The following is a 24,323-nucleotide window of genomic DNA, read 5'->3' as shown; positions in this document are numbered from 1 at the left end:
GCCCTGTGCCTTCTGCTCGGGGCTGGGGGTGCTGATACAGCCGGGGTTGGAAATCAGGCTATAAATGAGGTCACGGCAAAACGCTCTGTGTCGTTTGGCTTTGGTTTTAAACAACAGACCTGGGCAGAATTCGGAACAGAAATATTTCATTTATTTATTTATTTTCTCAGTGATCAGATCGGCGCGGTCACAAAGCGTGTTGGTTCGCAGCCACGCGGGTGGGAAGGAGCGCTGCTTCCTTAGCGCTGCGGTCGGGAGAGAAGTGAAGCTCCCGGTGCTCAGGTCCGGTCCGGCCGTGCCCGGGTTGGGCAGCAGATCCGTGCTGGCTCCTGGGGAAGGCTCCGCCCGGGCGCGGGGGAGTGAACAGGCGTCCCATAGCAGCCGTTAGCAGGCCTTTGACCTTAGCCCGGAGTTCTCTGTACCCTCTGTACTGTGAAGCGCAGTTTAGCTCCGTGCGAGGAATGGGAAAGCTGTGGGCAAACCCGTCTCGATAACGGAGGTTGGGAGGGGAGGGGACGCGATCGGGGCCGTCAGGAGCGCTGCCCGAACAGAGCCGCGTCCCTCTGCGCTCCGTCCCCGGCTGCGGGTGGAAGGAGGCACCTGGGGAGGTGGAGCCGGGCGGCGGGGCGCCGTGCCGGGGAGGGGCCTGAAGGATCTCGGGGGCGGTGAGCTCCGAACCTCCGCTCCGATCCGCGCCGGCTGCAGTGAGAGCTGCGCGGAGCCGGGCGGGCGCTGCCGCCGGAGCACGTCGGGGAGGTAAGGGAGCGGAGCGGCTCCGGTTCGTTCCTTATGTAAGGTTTGCGTTTGTCGGTCCCGGCGGCCACTTGTTGCCTAGTAACTTGACAGGTCTTCGATTTGCCGCTTTGGGGAACGTCTTTAGACGGCTTTTCCTACCGAGCGCTGCTGTGCGCTGTGCGGGATGGGAGCCGCAGCCCGGGGCTGTGCCCGTAGCAGAGGCCGGTGGAAGCCCGCACGCCTCCCCTCTTTGCCACTTCTGTTTCGCTTTTACAAACCTCTGGTTTCAGGTTTCTGTCGCACCTTCCTGCTTCCTAGATCCGCAGCCATAAACTGTGTTTATTGCACTTAGGCTCGGGCCATGGGTGTGTAGCAGGCCAGAGCTGATAAGGAGTTCATTTTGGATCTGAGAGGGTTGGTGTGAGGATTCCCACCGCGATCCCAGGGGAGGAAGAATTCCGGAGCTCCCAGACGCCCTTCCATGTGCGTGCTCTGCTGACCGGGGTTACCCACGGGTTTAAACCCCTCCAAAGAGGCGGCTGACAGATGGGCATGTCTAACATTTGCATTTCAATAGACCTTTGCATATCACTTTGTTTCCCCTCTCCTCTCAGACCGGCGCTCGGAGGACGTAGGATGCATTCCCAAGCATTAATATTATGGATGGTATTGTTTGCAAAATGGGGCTTCCTATTTAGAACTGCTCGTCCATTGTGTGTCCGAGCCCCGGGGCACCGAGTGCAGCTCTGGGAAACAAAATTCCCAGGAGGAGCAGTTAGTGGGATCATAGCTGCCCCATTGCAAAGAGCCACGGCTCGTCTGTTCCTATTTGTTCAGAAAGCCTCCTAGAAGCTACCGGCTATTTTAAGGACCAAGTGCCCTGCGGGGTCTTATTATTTATGAGAGAGCAGGCAGGAGGCCTTCCCTTTGCTCTCCTCCTCGACCTCCTTTGTTCCGGGCACCACACAGGCATGATGAAAGAGTCACTGGAAATCAAAGCTCTGGGCTGGTATGAAAAAGGAGAAGAATAAAGCACGCAGAACAATGCAATGTCTGCATTCCTGAGTCTTAGAAAGTAGATGTAGTTTGCTGCGAGTCCACAAATGCGTTGGGCCTGATTTTCAGTAAAGCTTTTGTATGCTTCAGGAGTGTAAGGAGATGTATGGGAATACATAATTCTCATCCTTGGTGCCTTATAAAGTGACTGACATGAATGTGTCCTGTGTTACTTGTGTTCAATATCATTTCCTCTCCAGGCGAGTGCAGATTTGGCTTCCAAAGCCAGAATCCTCACGGGGGTTAATGTGGGTGTCAATAGCTGAAGTAGAAACAGTTGAAAAAGTCAGGGTTGTGAATAGGCAAAGAACTGTCCTGATGTCAACCCTGGCAGAGTAGGTCATGGATGTGTGGAAGTGGCTGGTGTGGATGGTAAACATCTGCCCTCTGGCTAATGGAAATGGAGATAGGGATCTTCAGTGCCAGCCTGGGAGAGCTGCAACAAGAACTGGGAGGCATGCAGTGCTCCCAGTGTGACAGGTCTGTGCTGGGTTTGGCCGTGTGGTTTGGGGGAAGGGAGATGCTGTGCCCTGAGCTGAGCCCTCCTCAGCCCAGGTGGGTTGCTCACATTCCTTTCTGAGGCAACAGCAGCTCCTTTCCCAGTGCCTGACATGAGATCAGACTCCCTCTCAGTCCAGAATTGGGTCTCACCTGGCAAACTCGATGTTATTCAGCTTCTGCTGTTCGGTGATTCATGTCGGGTCTTTTTTCACTGCTTGCCTCCTCCCACCACCTGAGCCAAAGAGAGCTGCATGCAGAACTGGAGGAACTTGACTGCAGTCACTCCGGTTATCCTGGTTTGGCTGATGTCAGAACTGGGCTTGGATGACAAGTGAAAGCTCTGGGCTGCGTGCGTGTGTCTTGATGGTACTCAGAGTTGGCTTTGGTTACTGTCAGGTTTTTGGACAATCCCCTGCAGCAGTGCTGCTGCTTGTGTCAGCAGTGTGGGTGAGGAGCCAGCAGCCACGCTCTGACTTCAGGGTGTTCTGAAGCTTTTTGGTCAGGGGAGGGTACAGCACGGGGCATTTGGCTGGGGTTTGCAGGCAGCAAGAATAAGGGAGGGCAAAGCAGTTCTCCTTCTAGTCAGAGCAAGGCTGGGAGCTGTTGGTGTCCCTGGTGGACAGATAGAGGTTCGGTTGTGCTAGTGATGCACTGCCTCTGCCAGAGCATGGCTTTTCAGGAGGATCATTAATCCCCAAGGTGAGCAAGATAAGCAGGAGGGCTGCACTGAGCTCCGCTGGGATACGTAGAGATTTGACATAGTGTAGAATGAACAAAAAAAGACAGGAAAAAAATAGTGCAGGTGTCCCTTCTGCTCCTTTTCTCCTAGCTCTGCATCTCCCAGCTCACACTCCTCATCCCGCTGCTGCCCTGGTGTTGCCTGGCTGTTACCTTTTTCCCACTCCCATTGCAAGGACCTGCATTACCTGACTGAAGCCCATCCCTGCTGCTTTGTCACTACCACTATTAGTGCTGCTTTTTTCCCCCAAATATAAGGGAAGCATGTTAATAGAATTAATAGTTTAATAGAATTAATGGGTTGACCTTGTCAGCTCATGTACCTTCGATACCTCTCTCTTTTCTCATTTAGCCTTCAGCTGTGATTTATGTCTCCTGACCACATACTGCTTCCCCCAGTGTAGAGATGCTCTCCTTCAAGAAATGAATTCTGAGATGTCCTGTTTCCTCAGGAGCTCATATGATCTTCATGCTCCTTTATGGCCTTTGTGATGAAATGGTCGGGCATCTCTTTACCTGGAAAGTGCTGCAGATTTCTTGGTACCAGACTTCCCTGTCTGTGGGCAGGTGATGCGCCTGGCCTCGCACTTCCTGCTGTTGTCCCATTGTGAATACTCCAGAAAATTCGTCAGCAAAGTGCCTGGGAAGAATTTCTGTCAGTGTGAATGATTCTTCTATGTATTTCCTCCTGGAGGCATAGAAGCCATCTCCAGACTGTTCAAACTATGGGTGATGTGTGTGTGCACCATCACAGATGTGCACTTCATTAGTCTTTGTGAACAAGAGCAGCAACGTTACTTACCAGTTTGAATGATCTCTCCATGGTTGTGGTGCTTCAGAGTAGCTGGAATTACATGCTTGTTCTTGGCCTGTTCTTACCATCCTAGTTATCGAATGAGAATGAAACGAAGCACTTTTAACCTATTTTCTGACTTCTTGTGGCACAGAGGCTGGCCTCAGCTGATGTCAGCTGGTAAATGCTGCAGCATCACAGTGCTCAGCCGTCGTCGTTTGCTTTCACTGAGCAAATAAGCAAATACACACTTATCAAGGCTATTAGATATGAGGTAGAAGGATATTTTTAGACTCAGATCTCTGGAATTCTGAAATCTTCCTAAAAATCTTTATGGCCAGCAAGGGATCCCAGTGGTGTGGTTACTGATGTGGTGGTTGGTCCCATTCAAGAGCTAAAGGAGTGTGATGGCGCGTGGTTCCAAATTCTGGTTGGGTTTTTAGGGCTGTATAAATTAGCTTCCAAAATAGAATCTGTTGTGGCAGGAGGGAAGAAGCAAAATGCCCCGTTGCTAAGGAACATGACAGAGAACTGGGAGATGTGACTCAGTTCTTGGCTTTGTATGATTTCTCTCCAGTAAGATGTGGGTCCACAGAGCACGTCTTGCTAAGTGTGAAGGGAAGGATATTAAAAATATTGACTGAGGTTTTAAGAAGAGCTTGAGAGAACTGCTCTGAGGGGAAGCAGCTGAGCTAAGTCTGCTCAGCAGTGGTTGTGCAGGTAAACCTGTTTGCAGTCAGTGTGCAGGATCAGGAGCATATCAGATAGGTGGCAGCTCCGCTGAGTTTTGATATGCTCCTGGTTCCCATTGCTGCTCTTTCTCTCCCCACAATGGAGTTTAATTTTGGAGGAAAATGGGTCTCTGGGGGCTGATAGACTGGAATGATTTCAGCTCGCCTTACTGTAAATCTCTCATCACAGGGGATGGATTTCCTTTCATTTCGCAATCCCTCGCTGTGCTTCTTTTTTTTTTTTTATGACATTCCCACACCTCTTGATTCCATCTTTGATTTTGTGTCTGGGTGTTGCAGTTTGTTGATGTGTTATGACCCAAGCACGTGGCCCTGCTTTGCCCTTAGCTCTGCAGCAGCTCTCAGCAGGGGCTGCTTGGGCTCAGCAGCACACAGCCCCTGGGGGGAGCAGGAGAAACAAACAGTGATGTGTGCTGGAATGTGGGTCAGCGAGCAGCTCAGATCTTCTCCCAGAGTCCAAGTTTACCAATTGTCTATTAGAAAACATGCTGCTATCAACAATCCCGTGGAGGGGGTTTATTTCCAGGAGTGGGTTGGAAGGGGGCAGGCAATGGATGTGTGAGGATGTGCCATAGGAAGCTGCCATTATCCTGCTGGAAGTTTGGTGCTGTGTGTCTGTGAGCACTTTGCTCTTATGTGCGCATAAACTGCAAGTGCTGAGAGCTGCTCGTGTCTGCTTCTCTTAATTTCCCCATTCTCTGAGAAGAGGCAGGAGATGCTCTCCTGGGATGCAAGTGTCTCATCATACAATGTTGTCTGTACTTTATTTTGTTCTCAGAGTGCTGCAGTGAGAAATGACTGAAAAGGAGAGGGGAAAAGCACAGAAAGATTTGGTTACACAGTCAGGCTGCGTTTATTGAGAGAATTCTCCTCTTTGGTCCCCGTGATTGAAAGCCAAGGGGCCAGGAGGCAGAGCTCATTCTGCTTGTGCTGCCGTGGACAACTGCAGTGGACAACTGCTGTAATTAAATACTACATTTCAGAAATGGTCTCCATTAGAGTTTCACAGCCCACCCATGATACTGCTGGTTCAGCAGGTTGCTTTGATCCAGGTCACTTCCATGATTCAGCTCCCAGTGCAGCCCTGCAGGGGGATGCGGGAACCCAGAAGGAGTGCTGTGATGCTCGAAGGAAGGTGGGCATGTCCTCAGCATGTCCTAAGTGATGCATGGGGGCACTCAGCCCTCAGTAACCCAGGAAAAGCACTTTGTGCTGATCTGCAGCCATGAAAGCGCTTTGAAGCAGCTGCTGGCTGACACATTTCTCCAGGAAACGAGCTGTGTAAAGTGTATCCTGAAGTGCTTTACAGTCTGCGGCATGAGGGCGAGCAAGCCCTGCTTTTAATGAAGTAATTGTTATTTAATAGTTTTTATCAATGTCAGGGGAGTTTGGGGCCTTGCTTACACTACAAAGACTGGGTGGAATGGCAACAACGGCACAGATTGATCAGCGATGGCAGCTTCCCAGAGCCACAGCAAGCCTGGCACGGAGCTCTGCTGCTTTTCCCTCCATGCACAAAGGCTTTGGCCAGCACAGCTGTGGCACTGAAGGGTGTGGTATTTTTTGCACTCCTAATTGATGTATTCTTGCCAGCAAAACTTTAAAAGTAGTCCAACCTTGGGTTATTTTTTGACTGTTATTATTTTTTTTTCGCAGCCATTCTCACTGTGGCTGACAGTTTGCCTTTGCTTGCTTGGCCAAACCTGCCCTTGGAGGGAGATCAGCCCTCTTCTTTCTAGGAGAGCTGCAGCTTCTTGATAAACAACTTGTTTTACAGCGTTTGCATTTGAGATGGAAAATAATGTGGCTAAATATTAGGATTTTCGCTTATTTGTTTTAGTTATTTCTGTTGCTGATTCTGCAGCCCCAGGAATGTACAGATAGGCTGATGAAGAAGAGTAGGAGAGGGTTCAGTAGTTTGTCCAGATTTCCATAGTCTGGAACAGTTTTAGGTCTGTTTCTGGTGTAGATCCTCTCCCTGGGTCCATTACGTTGTTGCACTCCTCAGTTTGGGCTGGCAGAGCTGGAGCACTGGGTTGGCACATTGATGTCCTTGCTGCTGCTGGAGCTGACAGCAGAGGTTTTGGTGCGGTGTTCTGGAGTAGAAAACATTTATTCTGTGGAATTCTTGGTAGCAACCTGGGTGTCAGTGTTTATACAGAAACTGGGACTGCTGTGCTAGCTTAATCAAAACAGAAATGAATCAGAAATGAAATCTCTTTGGATATGCTTTGCTGGTTTGAGGGTCAAATGATGCCAGAAGAGCTGGAAGTGGGATGGAAAGCATTTCTCCTTTATTGCTATTGGCCCCAAGACAGCAAACCTGACAGCCTCCTGTGTTCTTGTGATAGCTTATCCTGATCAGACACCTACGTGCTTTTTTTGTTCCTTTTGATAACCTGTCAGCAAGGAGAGCAGTGCTGGAGTTCTCTCACATTTTCTCCCCCCACTCTAAAGAAGCCTGACTCCTCTTATCAGTGAATCATTCCTGCCTATGTGTAAGCCCCAGAAGTTGCTTAAGGCTGAGAAACTCTCGCAGGGAGGGCAGTGATTCAGAGAAAGCTGTTTAAGCAAGGAAGCATGCAGCTGTTCCCCTGGGCTGGGATAGGCAAAGCTTGGGTTCCTTTGTCTGCCCAAGCACTGCCTGGCTCTGTCATGGATTGCTGCACTGTGTTTGCAGGGCTCTGCTTAATGGTGCAGAAAACACAACAGTTATTTTAACCTGTGCTGAGCAGCCTAAGAGCAGATTGATTCTGTCTGAAAAGGGTCTCCGTTCTGCATAGAGGTATAAGTGTGTGTCAGTGCCAAGAAAAGCACACCCCGGCATCACTGCAATGTATGCACTGCACTGTGCTGCTGGTCAGAGGTGCTGCCACAGAGTCATCATTTCTGCAGCATTGGGATTGGATGTTTTTCTCAGTTCTTCCATTATCTGATGGATTTGGTTTTCATTAAGTCAAGCAAGAACTGCATGCATTGTGTATGAAATGATTCAGTGAGTACGTGTGTATTATTTGTCAGACTGGTAGAAAGGTCTGTCCTGGGTCTGCCAGCCCTGGAGGCATTATCACAGCATCCCAATGGTGTCACCCTGCATGGCTGCACACAGGTCAGGATGAAACCCTGCCTTTGGGCAGGGCTGGTGGGAGCTGATAAAGGAGCTGTTACTGCACTGTGATGGGCACAACCAAAATCTGCCCCAGCTTTGTTTGGTGTATCAGCACCGTCTGCTCGCTTGTTGTATGTAATTAAAAAGCCCCATCAAACTGAAAACATTCCTGTAATTAAAGTCCCCATCATCACAGTTTGTCCTGCTCACTGCTTCTGTGTTTCATTAAATGTTTTGGTTGGAGTGCTGAGAATGCAGACCTGGGTTTTGCTGGGGATGTGGGGATGTCAGGTGTTCAGATGTATTTTGGTGCTGCGTATCAATGTAGTGCTGCTAAAAGGGACCTGATGCAAAAGCATGTTCTGCTAGCTCAGCCTTGTTCCTTCTGCACAGGTGAATACTGCAGCATCCATGGGCAGTAATTCCCACCCAAAGTCACATTCCAGATCAATGTTTCTTTGTGTTAAATGCTTTCCTTACAGCTCCCACGTCACCTCTGCTGCCCAAGAGTCAGAACAAAAGCCAACTCTTTATTACCAGACTTTAGAAAATGTCTTTTATTTGCATGTCAGAGTCATAGAATGGCCTGGGTTGAAAAGGACCACAATGATCATCTAGTTTGAACCCCCTGCTATGTGCAGGGTCACCAACCAGCAGACCAGGCTGCCCAGAGCCACATCCAGCCTGGCCTTGGATGCCTCCAGGGATGGGGCATCTACAGCCTCCTTGGGCATGTGATTGTCAGTAGTGTTCTTACAGTTTTCACTTGCAGCATCAGATGTGTTGTACTCGGCCTCGTCCAACTGAGCCCAATCTGAAACGAATTGCTTTCTTCATTTTGTTGTGCAGTGTCAAAGAAACACGGCAAGCTCATCACCTTCCTTCGTTCCTTCATGAAGTCCCGCCCAACCAAACAGAAACTGAAACAGAGGGGGATCCTGAAGGAAAGGGTGTTCGGCTGTGACCTGGGAGAGCATCTGCTCAACTCTGGCCAGGATGGTAAGGAGCAGCTCAATGCTGAGTTTTTCCTCTGCTGAGAATGTAAAAGTGAAAGAGGGATCATATCTAGCAAGGGGCAGGTTGGTACCAGTGGAGAAATATGTGATGGGAATTGATGGCTGAAAGATTAAATGAGGCTAATGCTAATTGGAGGCAAACGTGATGGTTCAGCGTGGGAGCACTGGAGATGAGCTCTCCATCTCTTGAAGTCTTTGAATAAATACTGAATATTTTTTTGTCAGGGAAATAAACATTGCTGTGTATGTGAGAGGATTCACTGTTGTGGTGAGAGAAGAGTAGATGGAGAGGGTAAAAGTGAGATGGAAGGGCAACAGCTGAGAGGTCTGATGCTTTGTTAAATGAATACTGAGGCAGCGGGCTCAGATGGTGTAGCTGGAAGTTGCATTGCATGTCTGCACCCAGAGGGAACGTGCAAACAGAGCAGAACGTGCAAACAACCTCCTGCAGAATGTTGTCTTTCTGTGAGCACAGCCAGCAGCACTCTCCTTCTGCACCTCTGTCAAAAGGAGAATACATTGGCATGAGGTGTCCAGGAGGAAAGTGATACAGCAGCGATATTATTGGTGCAACAGGAGTCCAGGTGACAGCATCCTGCAGAGCTCCGTAGGTGTGCTCTGCTTTCAGCTCCCTGATAGGCAAAGCTTTATCTTAGTTCCCCTGAATTTTTGAGTTTGGGCTTCACTGAGGCAGAAAATGCATCTCAGGCTGGCGTGACAGAACTTGTGTCTGCAGAACTGCAGGACATAATGACTCTGCTTACTGGAGTTTCTCCCAGGGAAGGGTGGCTGGGTGTGATAGGATGCAAGCAGGCTGTTGTTGCTATTGCCTTTTCGTTTTTGATGATGCAATTTGTCAATTTTTTAATTGTTGTGTAGGCACCTGAGAAGTAACCCTATAAACAGGCATAGGGAGGGAGGTAAGGATGGTAAAAAATGTTTGCAAGAACAGCAGTAGGGATGAGTACTGCGCCTTAAAATCTCCCTTTATGACTGGTGACTCATGTTGGGGATTGCAGTGATTATGGGCTGGCAACTGTAACATCCTGGTTTAGGGTTCAGGTTTGTGTTGTTTTTTTTGTTATTTTTTTAATTCCAGTTTGTAGTGTGTTTACACTTTGGGCCATTTTGTGTTAGTAGTACACGGGCACATTGTTTGCAGTGAAAGCAGCACAGCCTGCCCTTCTTGTTCCATGTGGAAGTGCTGACTGATGGGATGATGTCTGTAGGAGTAAAGCCAGTTTTGATGTGAGGGATTTTTGACTTTTCTCTTGGGTTTAAATCTAGCCAAGGCCATGGTGGTGCACCCCTCAAGCATGCTGCCTTATGCAGTACACACCCAATGGCCATCTCAGCCTGCCTTGGGAGCACCATCTCCATTTAATTTTAGTGCATTACTCATTTGTTGGCTCTTCTGGGCTTTGAGTGCTTTCCCTGCCGCCACTTGAAAGCAGACCGTGCTCAGCAGGGAGCAGCTCATTCTGCATCATCCTGAGGGACATTCCCAGTTCGATCTGTGCCCCTGGTGCTTTGTTGTACAGAGCTGCAAGGTGCAGCAAATCCAGCGCAGTCCCCAGTGGTGAAGTCTCTGTGCCCTCAGTGAGTAGGCAGCCTTTTTTTTCCCCTGATTTTTTTTCTCTCAAAGGAAACCAAACAGAACTGAAATGTAGCCCGACCCCAATTAGACAGATCTGTGCTGGCGGAGGACGTGTTTGTTTAGCGTGGGAGCTGCTTAAATGCTGCATTGCAGCATCCGTACCGCGTCCTCAGTTGTGCCTCAGAAGGTTGGGGAACGTTGCTGTCCCTGCTCTGCGGCTGCACACGGTGCTGTGGTTGCTGTGGGCTGTGCAGGGGCTGCTGATGGAGCCCTGCAGGCCCTGATAGCAGCTGGTTGGGTGCTGCACTGAGATGCAGCGAGCTCCTGGACCAAAGCTGAGGGATCCCTGTGCAGGGATGTGCAGGGTGTTCAGGTGTGTGGGGGATAACGGGCTGGAATCACTTGGATTACAGAGGCTGAGGTGTAAATCCTGGCAGTTGTTTGTCTGCACTGAAAAGCTCCTGTTGCCCTACACTGGATGGAAATATTGCTTCTCTCTGGGCAGTTGGAGTTGTAGGCTAACCCTGATGTGCCCTGTTACTCATGACAAAATCCATCCAGCAAAGTCAGCTCTAATCACAGTGGATTTTGTAGGCTAAAAGCAAATGATGTGTTTTGTTCCTCCTCTTGTCTGCGTTGCATTGATACATCTTTGTGCATTTGCTGCATTGATAGTTTATCAGCTTCCTTAACTGGACAAGGAGGGTGTAGAAATGGCACAGTGTATGATTTCCAGTTTTCCCATCAGAGGAGCTGTAATCTCCTCTTTGTGCTTTAGATGCAGGAGGAGGTGTTGCTTTTCGTGCTGAAAAAGAAAATGCCAACAGAAGACAAAGCTTATTAACACTCCTGATTCTTGGTCTCTGTTCCTTGCATTATCCCCAGTTCCCCAAATTTATTATCAATTATTTGTGACAAGTTGGGCAGCATTGAAAAAAATTAAAGCTGAGTCCTTTCCAAACTGCCTGCAGGATCAAATTAGAGCATACATGATGCTGTTATGTATTGGGCACTGGCAACAACTGCTTACTAGGGAGGGGGTTGTTCTCTTCTGGTGGCTATTGTGCTCTTCAGATAAGCTTCTTAACCAGCACCCACCTGCATCCTAACTTCCCATTGGTGCCACAGGAAAGATAATGCATACTTACTGCTTTGGTGCAATTCATAATGCCCTCAGGTAGCTGTGGGAAGAGAGGCATAAAAAGAACACTGGGTAAGGGCAGGATTCCTCTCGATGTTACAGCTCACAAAGCAGTGGGTGCACCAGGTGCTTCCCAATGAATCTGCCTTGTAATGCAGATACTGATGAAACTCATCTCCTTTAATAGTATCTGTATGGTACAGTCCTGTTGACAAGGCCAAAAGTGAAGGAGGAGATTCTCTCTGAAATACTTAGTTCAGTTAAAGAGAAGTGGTAACAGGTCTGCCGGGGCCTAAATGAGCTCAGAGGACAGCACTTATAGATGGTGAGGATGTGATTCTCCATCCGTAAACATTTTTCAGTACTTGAAACTTTGAAAGCTTTTTATATGCTCTATGTCACAGAGTCATAATACACTTCTTATCCTCCCCAAGTCATTTATCTTGTTCTTGAGGAGCCAATGGCAAAGGGGAGAATCTGAACATCTGAGCTGTGTGTCAGAGCCCAAACCAGGATCTGATGGACCTCTACCATTTCCTATTTGCTAAATGTTTTGCAGTGAAGAAATACCATCCTGTCTCAGCACTTTCTTGTGCATCTGAGCCCCTGTTGGCCTCAGCTCTGCATGCAGTGTAGACTCAGAAAAAAATGGCTCTGACGATGCATTCTGAGGCAGCACTTATTCCTTAATTGAATTTGCATAATTTCACAGATCTAAACATGTCAAAAAGTGCCACCTGAGCACTTGTGTAAAAGCATGCAGAGCTGCTGTGCTTTGTGTGCCCAGGCATTTCTTCAGAGCTGGCAGCTCTGCGCAGACACCCACAGCAGGACGGACCCTGCAGCAGTGGCTGTCCCAGTGTGCACATGAGTAGAGAATATCCCACTTTCTGCAGATGCACAAACCCCGTTGAGCACCAGTTGATACTTCTAAAGGCCAACAGTTCTGAGCTATTTGGGGCAGTTTTCCAACCATAACAGACGCTGTTATTGCTTCATCATCTGCCCTCTCAATTGCTGGAACTCGAGATCGCTGGGCATGGGGTTAGCATCACAAAGAGGTACGTGGGGTTCCCACAGAGAGTTACTTGTTTTTGGGGAAGTAGTTGCAAAAAGGGTGAACTGAGAAGGCAGTACAAGCTCTGGCAGTTAAGAAAAGAGACAATTTCTCAGTCCCTTCCCTTTCACCATGCCTACAGCTGTGAGGAGAGGCATTCTTTATGCCTGAATGACCCAGGGGACAGCAGGGAGTTGAAAATTAATTTGCATTTTGAGACACTGCAGCTGCAGGGGGAACAAACAGGAGAAAAAAAAATGTTTCCTTCCACGCAGGAATTGCTGCTCTGTTACCCCTCACTCTGCTCCTGCTTTGCCCCCCTTAACTCATTGTGGTGTGATTGGTCTAAATGGTCTGTGTAGGAATGTATCTGTAGTATATTCGTTCCATTTAACGGATGCATGCATGCAAACAACTGCAGAGAGCTAAGTGGATACCACTGGGAGATGGACGTGCCTTACAACAACGCCTATCTTGGATGTAAAAGCAGTAAGCGTGGCAGCTGAAAGCAGGAATTCCCTAGCACAGATAGACCTGTGGTGCTGAGCATGTTGCTGACGTCACAGTGCTCTGTAAACGTGGCTGCCTGCCTGCCAGCTTGATGCAGCATGGTGAGATTTACGTTTCTCAGACCTTGCCCTTTTTTTTTCTGTTACACAGTTCCTGGACAAGCTGCCATAACCAAGCAGTCCCATCTTACACAGCAGAGGGCAGTGCCAGAGGCTGACTCCGCAGTGAGCACTGCGTGGTAACCAATCTGTGTTTTATGGCCCCTCTTCATTATTACAAGGGATGCAGAACATGGGTCACACCTTCAAATAAAAGTGTTGCACGTTGCCAGGAAATAGTACAGCTTGTGCTGCTTTGGACTTTACTCAGCACCTCAGCAGTACAAATCCTTACAGTGTGGGTCGCTTCTGCAAAATCAGGGAGGGAGCATCTCTAAGTCGCTGTTTGTTTGGTTTTGTTCTTCTCTCTTAATCCTGGTGATTCAAACTTAAGGACACAGATGTAGAATGAGCCAAAGGTCCCAGGAAGAAAATATTTCAGAGTTAGCTTTTCTGTAGCTACGTGGGGAGTGTTGCTGTCTGTATGCTTGTAAAAACATGTGCAGGCGATGCCCTGGGTGGAAATACTTGGATATTTCTTTGAAAAGTTGAGCTAAAAATAGGAGAATGTTTGGGATAAGAGCAACGCTATTTATTGAATATATTCATTGGTATGTTTGTTCTTAGACAACCTTGGGTTTGTGCAGTGAGGGAGATGGATGTGTTTGGCTTTACCTTTGAGCTTGGGTGGCACTCAGGGCTGTTCATTTGCTGTGCTTGGTGGGTGACAGGTTTTGCTTTCTGCGTTGGTTTGCTGTGTGTGGAATTCAGCTGAGCGGCTGCATTTCAACAGGCTGTGGGCCATTAAACAGCCAAAGGCCTGGCTTATGTGGCAGCACACCTTATTGCTGTAATAGGGTGGAAATGATGCTGTTAGAGGGAGCTTGATGGGAGGCCTCATTCCCCAGGCTGAACAAATAGTTCTGATTCCAGAAATGCACTGGAAAAATAAAAATCCAGGGAGGGAACATTACAAATGATTAAAAAGGGAAAAACAAAACAAAACAAAAAACAACAAGATAGTAAGAGAGGAAATGTGTCTGATTTCAAGATGAATCAAGTTGCTCTTCGGAATGAAAACCATAGAACTTCTGCCTCCTCTTAATGGGGAAGAATTAACCAGTTGATGAGCCCTAAGAGATGCAATAAACCTTTCATAGCACCGAAGAGATGCTCAGGAACAAGTTGAAGCAATTCTTCCAGCTGCTGCAGGGATGCAGTCTGGCAGGGCTTTGGCTGGGGCAGCCATTCCCATTGATTGGCCACAATGCCAACGTGGTTGGAAAAAGCAATGGGTGAGGGATGGAAGGAAGGAAGGTGGTGGATTTTGGAGCAAGATGTGTGTGCAGTGCTCAGAGCCTCACCAAGGGGAGGTGCTCAGATGCAGCAGCTGGAGGCGGGTTTGGCACACTGCGGTCAGTTGGTGACAGCAGTGCAGGGAGACGGTGTAGCTCAGGGTTAGGAATGAGATCAGAGGTTGGTGCAATGCTGCTCCACAAATGCACGGGGATTTGGATCTGCAAAGGGCTGTGTGTGGGGTCAGTGAGCACGGGCAGCAGTTCTGTGCCCCCACAGCAGGGACTGGTAGGCATAGGTACCTGCAGGAGGCACAGTTGTGGCAGAGCTCACGTTTGCCCAGTGAAGCTGTGGCCTGTGCTGTCTTCCTGATGCTTTGTTCTGGTGGCAACAGATGATTCTTCCCATCCATACACATATGTAAGTGTGGATCTAGCTAAAGGGCTTAGAATTCAAAGGGGAGAGGGCGATTAAACACACTTGTCAGGTGTCATCTTTGTTCAGAAATCAGAAAAATCGAATCACCATTCCAGCAAAGGGCCTTCAACTATAATTAAGGCCCTACTTTGTAATTCAGTCACTTCTTCAACCATGCAAAATTCCCCCCAAAATATCTGTGGTGCTGGCATGATATATTTAGCTTAAAGAACAGATCGTCCTGGCAACCAGATTAGGAAATGCGTGGAAGAAGCCTGCTGGATGTTTTCAGCGTGCATTAATTCTGACTGTGCCCAGCCCTTCTGTGATGAGTGCTGTGTGCTGTTGCTCCTGCAGCCCCCTCCTCCCCTCCGTGCTCCCCTGACCCCATTCACAGTATCACAACGGGTCGCTGCTCAGATGAGCGGGGACATAAATACCACTCTCACCATGCTGTGTGTTTACACAGCTAGATCAAGCCCAGAAGGAGGGGCAGAGAAAGAGGGGGTCTGCGTGGGCTGCCCCTGTGCTGTGTGGTGTCAGCCTCCCTGGTGGGAACCAGCCAGGCAGGGAATGCACCATTTATTTGCTCGCTTATTTCTTTCAGTGGGTGCTGATGGTTTCGTGGGACATCCCACGTTATCTTCCTCTGTCTGTGTGAAACTGAGCACTGATGTCGTGTGTTTTGCAGTCCACGGTGTTCTCCTTCCTCACCCTGTGTCAGCATCAGTCCCTTGTCCACCTCAGGGGAGGGTGCTGTGCTCATCTCCCATCTTTCTGCATCCATTTATACCTGGGCCACACTTGTCTAATGCCGCAGTGCAACGCAAGGCACACTGTTGCCTTTTTTGGCAATTGCTGGAGTATGGTGCAACTCCTACCCTATCCGCTTTACATTTTAGAACTTTCTTCTTCAAGAGGTGTGGGTTTTTTTTTTTATTATTATTTTTTTCATAAAGATTGTGTCCTCTAAAAATGCTTCTTGAAACCCTATTCTGGTGTAGGGCCATCTGTTCTGCCTGCCCTGATCTCAGACATTCAGCTGATGGCACTGAGGACCCATTCCAAAATGAGGAACACACGTTCTGCCTGGCTGGGCCTGCGTGGTTCATTCTGTTGTGTGCCCAAGTGGGGAGCAGACGTGCCCATAACCCAGGGTGCTTCTGCTGACCCCCATAGAACCACTAACAACTCTTCTCTTGCTGTTTGTCTGCATCTCCATTCAGCAACACTTAGGAGAACTGAGTGGCAGATGGCATTTGCTGCTTGATAGAAGGGGATTTGCCCCGTGACCTATTGAGGATCAGACTTAGCATCTCATGTAAGAATAAATCTTGATCATCATAGGACTTATGGCACAAAGGTGTTTTGTGGAGGAATCCACACGAATGTGGGCTTTGCCCTGCAGATTTGTTGTTGTTCACAGGAGCTCAGTCCTAATTTTCTCTATGCTTAGAGAAGTTTTATCTCCCTATGATAGATAACATGATGTGCTCCTCCTCAAATCTACAGATGGACAGATATTCAGGCAGTGGATGCTGCGTGGGGCTGAAGTCAACTGGAAAGAATCAGTTGGTGAAGTGGCTTAGGTATTAACTTGACACCTAATTATATCTTCTGGGCTTATTTTTTCCATTTTGTCATACCACGGTCTGTCTGCTCTTTCTGTGAGTGTGGTTTGTTGTGTACTTTGGGGAGGAAATTACCAGTTGTAAACACTGCACTTTCCCTTGTGCAGAAAGCAGCATCCACTCAACATTTGTATTTGCTGAAACCAAACCGTGTAAATCAATCCATGTTGGTCTGGGAACAAAGGGAGCCTTTTGGCCAAAGAGAGCATATTGGATCAGTTTCATAGCTCTTCTGGACATGAGATTCAACACCACCGTTCTTGTGGGAGCTGTGATGGGACTTGCAGTGTCTCTGGCTTCACCAGAATGACTTTCTCCAGGCTGATTCATAGGTCCTGGCACTTCTTTAAAGCAAAGAACTCACCTCTGTCCAGTTTCCTCACCAGCAGTGACATCTCTGACAGCTTTCTCCTCTAAGGAAGAACCAAGCAATGGAGCCCTGCTGGGCTTAGTGGATGGGATGTGACAAGAGCACAGCCTGAACCACACTTGAATAACAAGCTCAACTAACCGCTGACACTTGTTCTTTAGTCCCCCAGGTCCTCAAGAGCTGCACTGAATTCATTGAGAAGCATGGCATTGTGGATGGGATATACCGCCTGTCCGGCGTCGCGTCCAACATCCAGAAACTGCGGTGAGTGACACAGCTGTCAGTGGGGCTGGGATGGGACACGTGCCACGTTTGGGGTGTTCAGAGGCCTGTGCTGTGGGGCAGCTGCGTGCAGGCAGTGTGTGCTCAGCAGTTCTGTGCAGGGCTTGTTGCTGTTCTGTAGGAACACGGGGTGTTCAGACTTGCTGGTGCAGGAAGTTCTCCTTCAGGACAGAGCATTGGAAGGCTCTGGGACTGCAGTGTCACTGCTGTCAGGTTACATTCCTGTTTCCTTTTGTTCCCGGAGCCCTTTTGAGCAGCTGATGTTTCTCCTTGCTGATTTGGGCTCCTGGCATATTAGCAATTAATTAGTGACATGTGATGGAGCACTTGCATAATCCTTGGTGGGCGGCATTGCTGTGTGGGGGATGGCAAAGTGCATCTCACCCCCACTTGGGAGCTGCTCGTGTCACCATTTATGTCCTTTATCCTTTTGTGAGGCTCTGGATTTTTCCTCCCCTCGCTTGCTGTGCTTTCTTCTGTTGTGAAGGGACTTAGGGAACACTGTGGGATGTGACCAATTCCAGGCCCTCAGAGGCAGCAAAGGGGTATTTTCCCTATGGAGGATATCCTTTTTGTACCAGCTATTTCCAAGTTAAATGGACAGGTTTGAGCCGGCACACTTACTGTACGAGCCCTTGTATGGAGGGGCTTATTCTGGTTCAGCTTAATCCTGTTTTTTCATCACAATTTTGAAAATCTGCTTGTGAGGCTTTGCTATGAGGGCTCCAAGGACCCTGCCTGTAGCTGCTGTGCACAGCAGTCTGCTGAATAAAATGGTTGTCCTTGCCTCAGTTCCAACCCTTTAATTCCTCATTCCAACTTGAGCTGGTCCATCCTTTCTGTCACCACTCTAGCCCATTTTTTTCCCCTTGCTTAGCCGTGACCATTTTCAATTTGGATGTACATTTAAAAATGTTTTTCCAGATACATTAACTGCATAATTCCCTGGTCTAATAAAAGAGAATGAGATGATAGCATCCTTCTCAGTTTTCTGGGACAAAAGGAGTGGAATACATGGCATAACTTGTAGACACCATCCCTGTTGTTCATCTAAATCACTACTGCTTTTTGTAAGCAAAATGTGCCTTGATGAGTCTGATAAGCACAGCAGTGTCAGGTTGGCTTGTTTCCCTCTGCATTCTGGTTTTGGCTTTTTTTGGAGATACTGCAAAGCTCTCCCACTAACAGAATCTTCCTTTGGGGAAGGCTGAATGTAAGGCTTCCATTTCCTCACTCCGTGTTCTGCTTCTGCAGGGGTAGTTCTCTATAACGTGGCATGAGATTTCTTCCTCAGCAAATACTCAGGGGTAGCAGGAGGGCAGGATGAGGCCAGGCATCAGCCAGGGCTCAGTTTATTTGTAGGGGTGGGCTGGTGCCTTCCTTTGCTCTTGGTTTTGAGTTCCTTCTTCTGTGGAGCCAAGAGCAGGAAACAAGTTTGTCTTCCAGATGTGAGTAGGTGATGAGTCAGAACACGCCTGTGGGAGCTGTGTAGACTGAACACAGAGGACTGTGGTTGCAGGGAATCCATCAGCCGGGGAAAACAGAAACCTTTATTTCCTTCTGTGCCTTCTGTGGGATGAGGACCTGGAGCAGACTGTTCTTCTTCTTGTCTGAAGAAGCAGACCTCTCTTCTCCCCTTGTCTGCCCCTTCATGTCCAGGTGCAGGGAGCATCTCCTTCCCCATCCTGTAGGGGATGCACACCTGACACTGCAATTACAAGTACTCCTGGTGCCTTGGGCATGCTAGAGACTGGATCTTCCCTGCAGCACAGAGGCGGTGTCTGAGGCTAAGGCAGGTTGTACCTTCTGTGCTGCACACTGCTTGGTTTGGGACAGGGAAGCCAAGATGAGGGTCACCGAGCTCCTGGCTTTGCTGCAGTTGGAATGTAGACAAGCTGATTCCCCATGTCAATGTTAAGCACTTTGGTTTACAGCTTAAAGAGGATTGCAGGGAAACCAAGCCCTGGCTGCAGCAGTCCTGTTCTCACAGCTCACTGTGCCTGACTCACCCTGCTGGCCCCTGCAGAGCCAGCCTGCTAATTCAAAGCTGCAACCTCCATGCACGTACCCTAACAGCAAGCCAGCTCCTGGCCTTCAAAGCCCAGCTTTTCTTTCATAGATGTTTGTGATTTTGTTTTTTTCTCTCTCTGAAAACTAAGGGAATGCACAGGGATCGTCTTCGTGTGGTTCCAGGCACTCTTCTCCCCATAGCAGAGGCATGCTCAGCTCACCAGTGGATCCAAGGAATTTCTGCATGCTAAAGTTTCACTGGACAGCAGCTGCCAGCAGCGCTGCTGCTCAGCATTGCTTTCTCATTTCATTTTCCAGGCCTTTGAAATGCAAAGGGAAGCAATTTTTGTTCTGACCTGCAGGGACTTTTCCTCCAGGCAGCTCTGTGCTCCTGGAAAACATGCTCTGGGGGCTCTGCAAGTTGTTGTAGACCAGGCAGTCAGTTGTAAAGCTAACTGAGAATGCCTTACCATAAAGAAAAGGTCTATTTTGGAAACATCCAGTCTAGCATGGCTCGTGTGGTGTTGGTGACTAAGTATTTATTTCTTCCTGTACATCAGGAACCTCTTGCTTTTCTTGGCTGTAATTTTTATTGTTTTGTTGTTTCTTTTTTTTAATTCCTCTTTTTTGTGCCCATTTTTGTATCCTCTGCAGCCATGAGTTTGACTCCGAGCAGATTCCTGACCTAACCAAGGACAATTATATCCATGACATTCACAGCGTGAGCTCCCTCTGCAAAATGTACTTCAGGGAGCTCCCGAACCCTCTGCTGACCTACCAACTCTACGAGAAGTTCTCAGTAAGTACGAGGCAATGTCTTTCATTTAGCTCTCCCAGGGCCTCTTGGTGTGACCTGTCGCATACACACATATCTGCTCACCTTTTTTTTGTCTAAATTCGGTTTAAGTTTGGGTTATTATAGAGATCTAGAGGATGTAATGTAAAGATCTAGAGGATGTAAAACAAGCAGCTCATGCTTCCCACGCACCAGGTGCCCACCTGCTGTTAGCATCCTGCCACTAAAACAGTGGGAAATGGGCACAGTGGTGCCGAGGCCTGAGACCCTTATTCTGTTGCCCCATGAGGTTTACTCACATGTCACTGCCATGTCCTGCATCACACTGATGCCACGTTTGGAGAATTCCTGCTTTTTTTTTTTTCTATGCCCCAACTATTGATAGAACAGGAATGGTACTTGGAGGAGGATGCCCACTGCAGGGAGCTGAGCTGCACAATCAGGCTGTAAACCAGCCCAGTGCTTGGGTTCCTCATCCTTTTATCACATCAGCTGCATACACCTCTATCTTCCCAAGATGCCTCTTGGAAGGCAGAGGGGCTCAAAAAATCTGCCTTGATGCTAACGAGCAGCACATTGTCCCCATATTTCCAGATCCTGCAGCAGCTATTTGTGTCTGAATCCCTTTCTGTGTTATTCCAGGATGCTGTTTCTGCTGCTACAGACGAGGAGCGGTTGGTGAGAATCCACGATGTCATCCAGCAGCTGCCCCCACCTCACTACAGGTCAGTGCTGCCCTCGCTCTGCACTGCTGCATTTCAGAGCAGCAAATGATGCCGTTCCAGGTTTTGTCTCATGCTGGCTGTGTTATGCCTGTGTACCTTAAAAGGGGTCATGGAGATGGTTTGTAGTTTACTTAGATCATTACCAATCCACCATTATATACTTTGTAAAGTCTTTTTTTACTTCCTCTGGAAGTCCATGCAGGAGGGACATCCATGCTGAGGAGGTCAGAAGTGGCTGATGCCATTGAGGAGGGCCCATTTTTGGGTCAGTCCCTCGCCATGGGGATGCAGCTGGTGGCTGCAGGGCTGCTGCAGTCTGGCACTTAGTATCTGCTTAATATTTAATGCCAGTAGCAATAATGATAATTAACAAATGCTAACACTGACTTAATAACTATTGATAGTGTTTATTGTTTAAATGGCAACGAGCTTATTAGACTAGCATGCAGTAATTAGTATTGATAATATCAATATGTGCTAATTGATATTTGTGACTATTTGTGGTGTGTGATAATTTAGCTCTTACCATTGCAATGTGTACTAATAGGCAATTAGTCAGTATTAATAACTTCTGCACTGTACAAGAACTGTCCTCGTACTACAAAGTATGGTGATTGGTATTAATAATAATTTGTCTTGACCATTTTTAATATATTGATTGGTATAAATAATATATGTTAATCTCAAAATATGATTAACTAACTAAATCTAATATATGACTAACTAGTGATAATATTTAGTGTTAACTAAATGTAATGTATGGTGATTGGTATTAATAATTTACAGTAAGACATAATTAACCTATCATAATTAATCTATCATAATGCATGGTCATCAATGTGACCAATCATAATGTGATTATATACATTAGAAATTATGCTTGCAGGTATTCAAATATTGATGAGTAGTGTATGGTAATTAGCTTGACTTATTACAGTGTATGTTATTTGCTAATTAAACGTCATTGAATGATTTATGTGCTGTATGGGATTTAATACCAACTAAATGTGAGCTGTGGTGATGAAGGAGCATGCAGGCAGGTGCTGAGCTGTGCTGTTTGCACTATGTGAGATGCAGTGAGATGGGGCTGTGTGTGCTGGAAGGGATGGAGCCCTTCTCCCTCTGCCCAGATTTGCAGTAGCAGTGGTGGGTAATGTAAAAAGCAGCTTTATTTTATTGGTGAAGTTTAACCTGGAATCTGCTGGGCCTCTCTCCTACATCTGTAAGAAAGCTGGAGGCACTCACTGCTTAAGTTGTATTCAGATACACTTTGCTGGCATCTTGGGCTGTTTGAAGCTCAGGCTCCCCTTACCAGGTTAATATTCAGTGTTCTTTCCTGTAGCTCCTGTGGCTCTGGGCAGCCTGATCTGGAGGTTGGTGACCCTGCACACATGGCAGGGGGGTTGAAACTAGATGATCATTGTGGTCCTTTTCAACCCAGGCCATTCTATGATTCTCTGAACTCTCAATGAACATTGCAGAATGATCAAAATGCTTCTTAAGTTGCATTTTAGTGTCATGGGGTGGTGATAATGCAGCAACATGATGAAGTTCCAGGGTGCTCTGCTGGTGGCATTTGACTGATCCCCATCCACCTCCTTGTCTGCTGGATCCAGTCCTGTGGCAGAAAGCAGCTTTTTCCTTTGCCCTGGATGACTCAGAAGAGACCCCCCCCCCCATGTAGCTGTTATGATAAGGACAACTTCACCATTCTTCTGAGGGTGCACAGTGCAACTTTTGTTTTGATTGGTTACAGTAGGAAAAAAAGAAAAGAAAATGCAAACAATGAACTGAGGTTCGTTTTGTCAATTGCAGCATGGCACGCTCATTGATGCTGAATATTTGTGCCTCTCTTGTTTTCCAGGACACTGGAATACCTAATGAGACACTTAGCTCGTTTAGCTGATTACTGCACCATCACAAATATGCACGCGAAGAACTTAGCGATTGTTTGGGCTCCAAACCTTTTAAGGTAAACTTGTTTTTTCCCATTTTGAGACTTATATCTGTTCTCCAGTAAAAGGAAACCACAACAATCTGACCCTTTTCTCCATCAAACGTGCTTTTCTCTTGTCACATTTCTAATAAGTTATACTCAGAGCAGGGGAAGAGCCTGGACTGTTCTCCCCCTGCCCCACCAGCACAATTTCCAGATGATAATTTCCACTGTATGAAACTGGTGTGTCCTTGATCATCCAGGAAAACGTGTCCAGTGGCATCACTGATTTCCCACTGCAGAAATCTCCAGGCTTTCATCTGACAGCTTTTGGCTGCAAAAATTCAGACTTCGGAGTCATTTCTCCAAGATCATTTCCCTACAGTTTGTTTTCAATGTGCCTGACGGGGTGTTCTAAAATTAATGGTGTAATTTTAAAATTTGTGCTTTAAAAGAAAGAAAGAAAATCACCCCTGGCCTCTATTGCATTGATTTCTGCACTGCTTTGTTACCAGCCTGAGAAGTCTGAGTCATAGCTCCCCCTGTGAGCAGTTAATGAGGGAGAGCTATTTTCTCCTCTCTGGCAATTCACTCACAAGCACTCCTTTTAAAAGATCTCATTTGAGTTTGCTGTTATGAATACTGGGATTCTTGCTGAGCAGGACCAGCTGGAGACATTCCCTGCTGGAGGGAAAGCCATATAGAAGCCCATGCTGGGCTTTGTGCAGTGCCACTGCATTAAACTGCTGCCACTCATTGTTTCTGGAAGGAAGTTAAGGGTGAGCTCCTGCTTTATGTATGCAATACATTTACCTCCATCTGGACCTCCCACACTCTTCTTTTCCTTTTTGACCCAGTGTTTCTTTTGCCTGTCTTAGCCTAAACCCAAAATCTGGGTATGTCTTAGTTTCAGCTGGGATGGAATTGGCTTTTTTTGTGCAGTGCCATGTTATGGTTCTAAGAGAAAACCAGTTCTGATAGCTGATGTTCATAGTTACTGCTAAGCAGTGCTGTGCAGAGCCAAGGCCGTTCACAGCAGAGAGCCCAGGGAGTGGGGGGGAGCAGGATGAGGACAGCTGAGTGAAACTGATAAAGGAATATTCCATCCCACATGGCAAGGAGGTTTTGAAGGGGGTGGGAGTTCATTCCTCCCACTGCTCAGAGGCTGGCTGGGCATTGCTGGGGGTGGTGAGCAGTACATAGTTGTAACTATTATCCTTTTCCTTTTCTCTATCTTAATAAATAGTTTTATCTCAATCACCAGTTCGACTTTGTTTTTCCCCTGATTCTCTCTCCTGTCCCATTGGGAAGGCAGGAAGTGAGCAAACAACTGCATGGTGCTGAGCCACCTGCCAGGTTAACCACAGCAGGGTATAAATCACTGCAGTCAGTCTGATGGCTGTATAATGCTTTGATGAGATTTCATCTCTTGTCTGTCCCTAATGTCTTGTCTGCCCGTGCAGCGAGGCATAACAGTTAACATGAGCCAAAGCCTTACCCAAGGGGCGCACACCTTCCCACTCTTCTGGCTGGATGCAGTGGTACTTAATCTCCCTTTTCTTCAGATCAAAGCAGATTGAGTCTGCCTGCTTCAGTGGAACAGCTGCCTTCATGGAGGTGCGGATCCAGTCAGTCGTTGTGGAATTCATCTTGAACCACACAGACGTCCTCTTCAGCTCCAAATTCAGCTCAGTCATACGAGATGGAGCAGGTGAGGATCTTCCTCCATTAGCTTTACCTTGATCAAAAACAGTAGC

General features: G+C 47.6%; 1 protein-coding gene across 1 annotated transcript in view; it reads left to right on the top strand.

Annotated features, from left to right (window-relative positions):
* The window catches only part of ARHGAP32 (Rho GTPase activating protein 32), a 147,266-nt gene that overhangs the window by 109,101 nt on the left and 13,842 nt on the right, over positions 1-24,323 (top strand). Inside the window, exons 12-17 of the mRNA XM_042882458.1 lie at positions 8,534-8,683; positions 16,979-17,081; positions 19,764-19,908; positions 20,548-20,630; positions 22,495-22,602; positions 24,132-24,277. Coding sequence (XP_042738392.1) covers positions 8,534-8,683; positions 16,979-17,081; positions 19,764-19,908; positions 20,548-20,630; positions 22,495-22,602; positions 24,132-24,277 — 735 coding nt within the window. The remainder of the gene's footprint in view (positions 1-8,533; positions 8,684-16,978; positions 17,082-19,763; positions 19,909-20,547; positions 20,631-22,494; positions 22,603-24,131; positions 24,278-24,323) is intronic.

Source organism: Lagopus leucura, unplaced genomic scaffold (genome assembly GCF_019238085.1).
Source record: "Lagopus leucura isolate 7727_CA_CO unplaced genomic scaffold, USGS_WTPT01 Super-Scaffold_100034, whole genome shotgun sequence".
Classification (NCBI taxonomy): Eukaryota; Metazoa; Chordata; class Aves; order Galliformes; family Phasianidae; genus Lagopus; species Lagopus leucura.
Note: the sequence above shows the minus strand (reverse complement) of the source record. Positions and strands in the feature narration are given on the sequence as shown.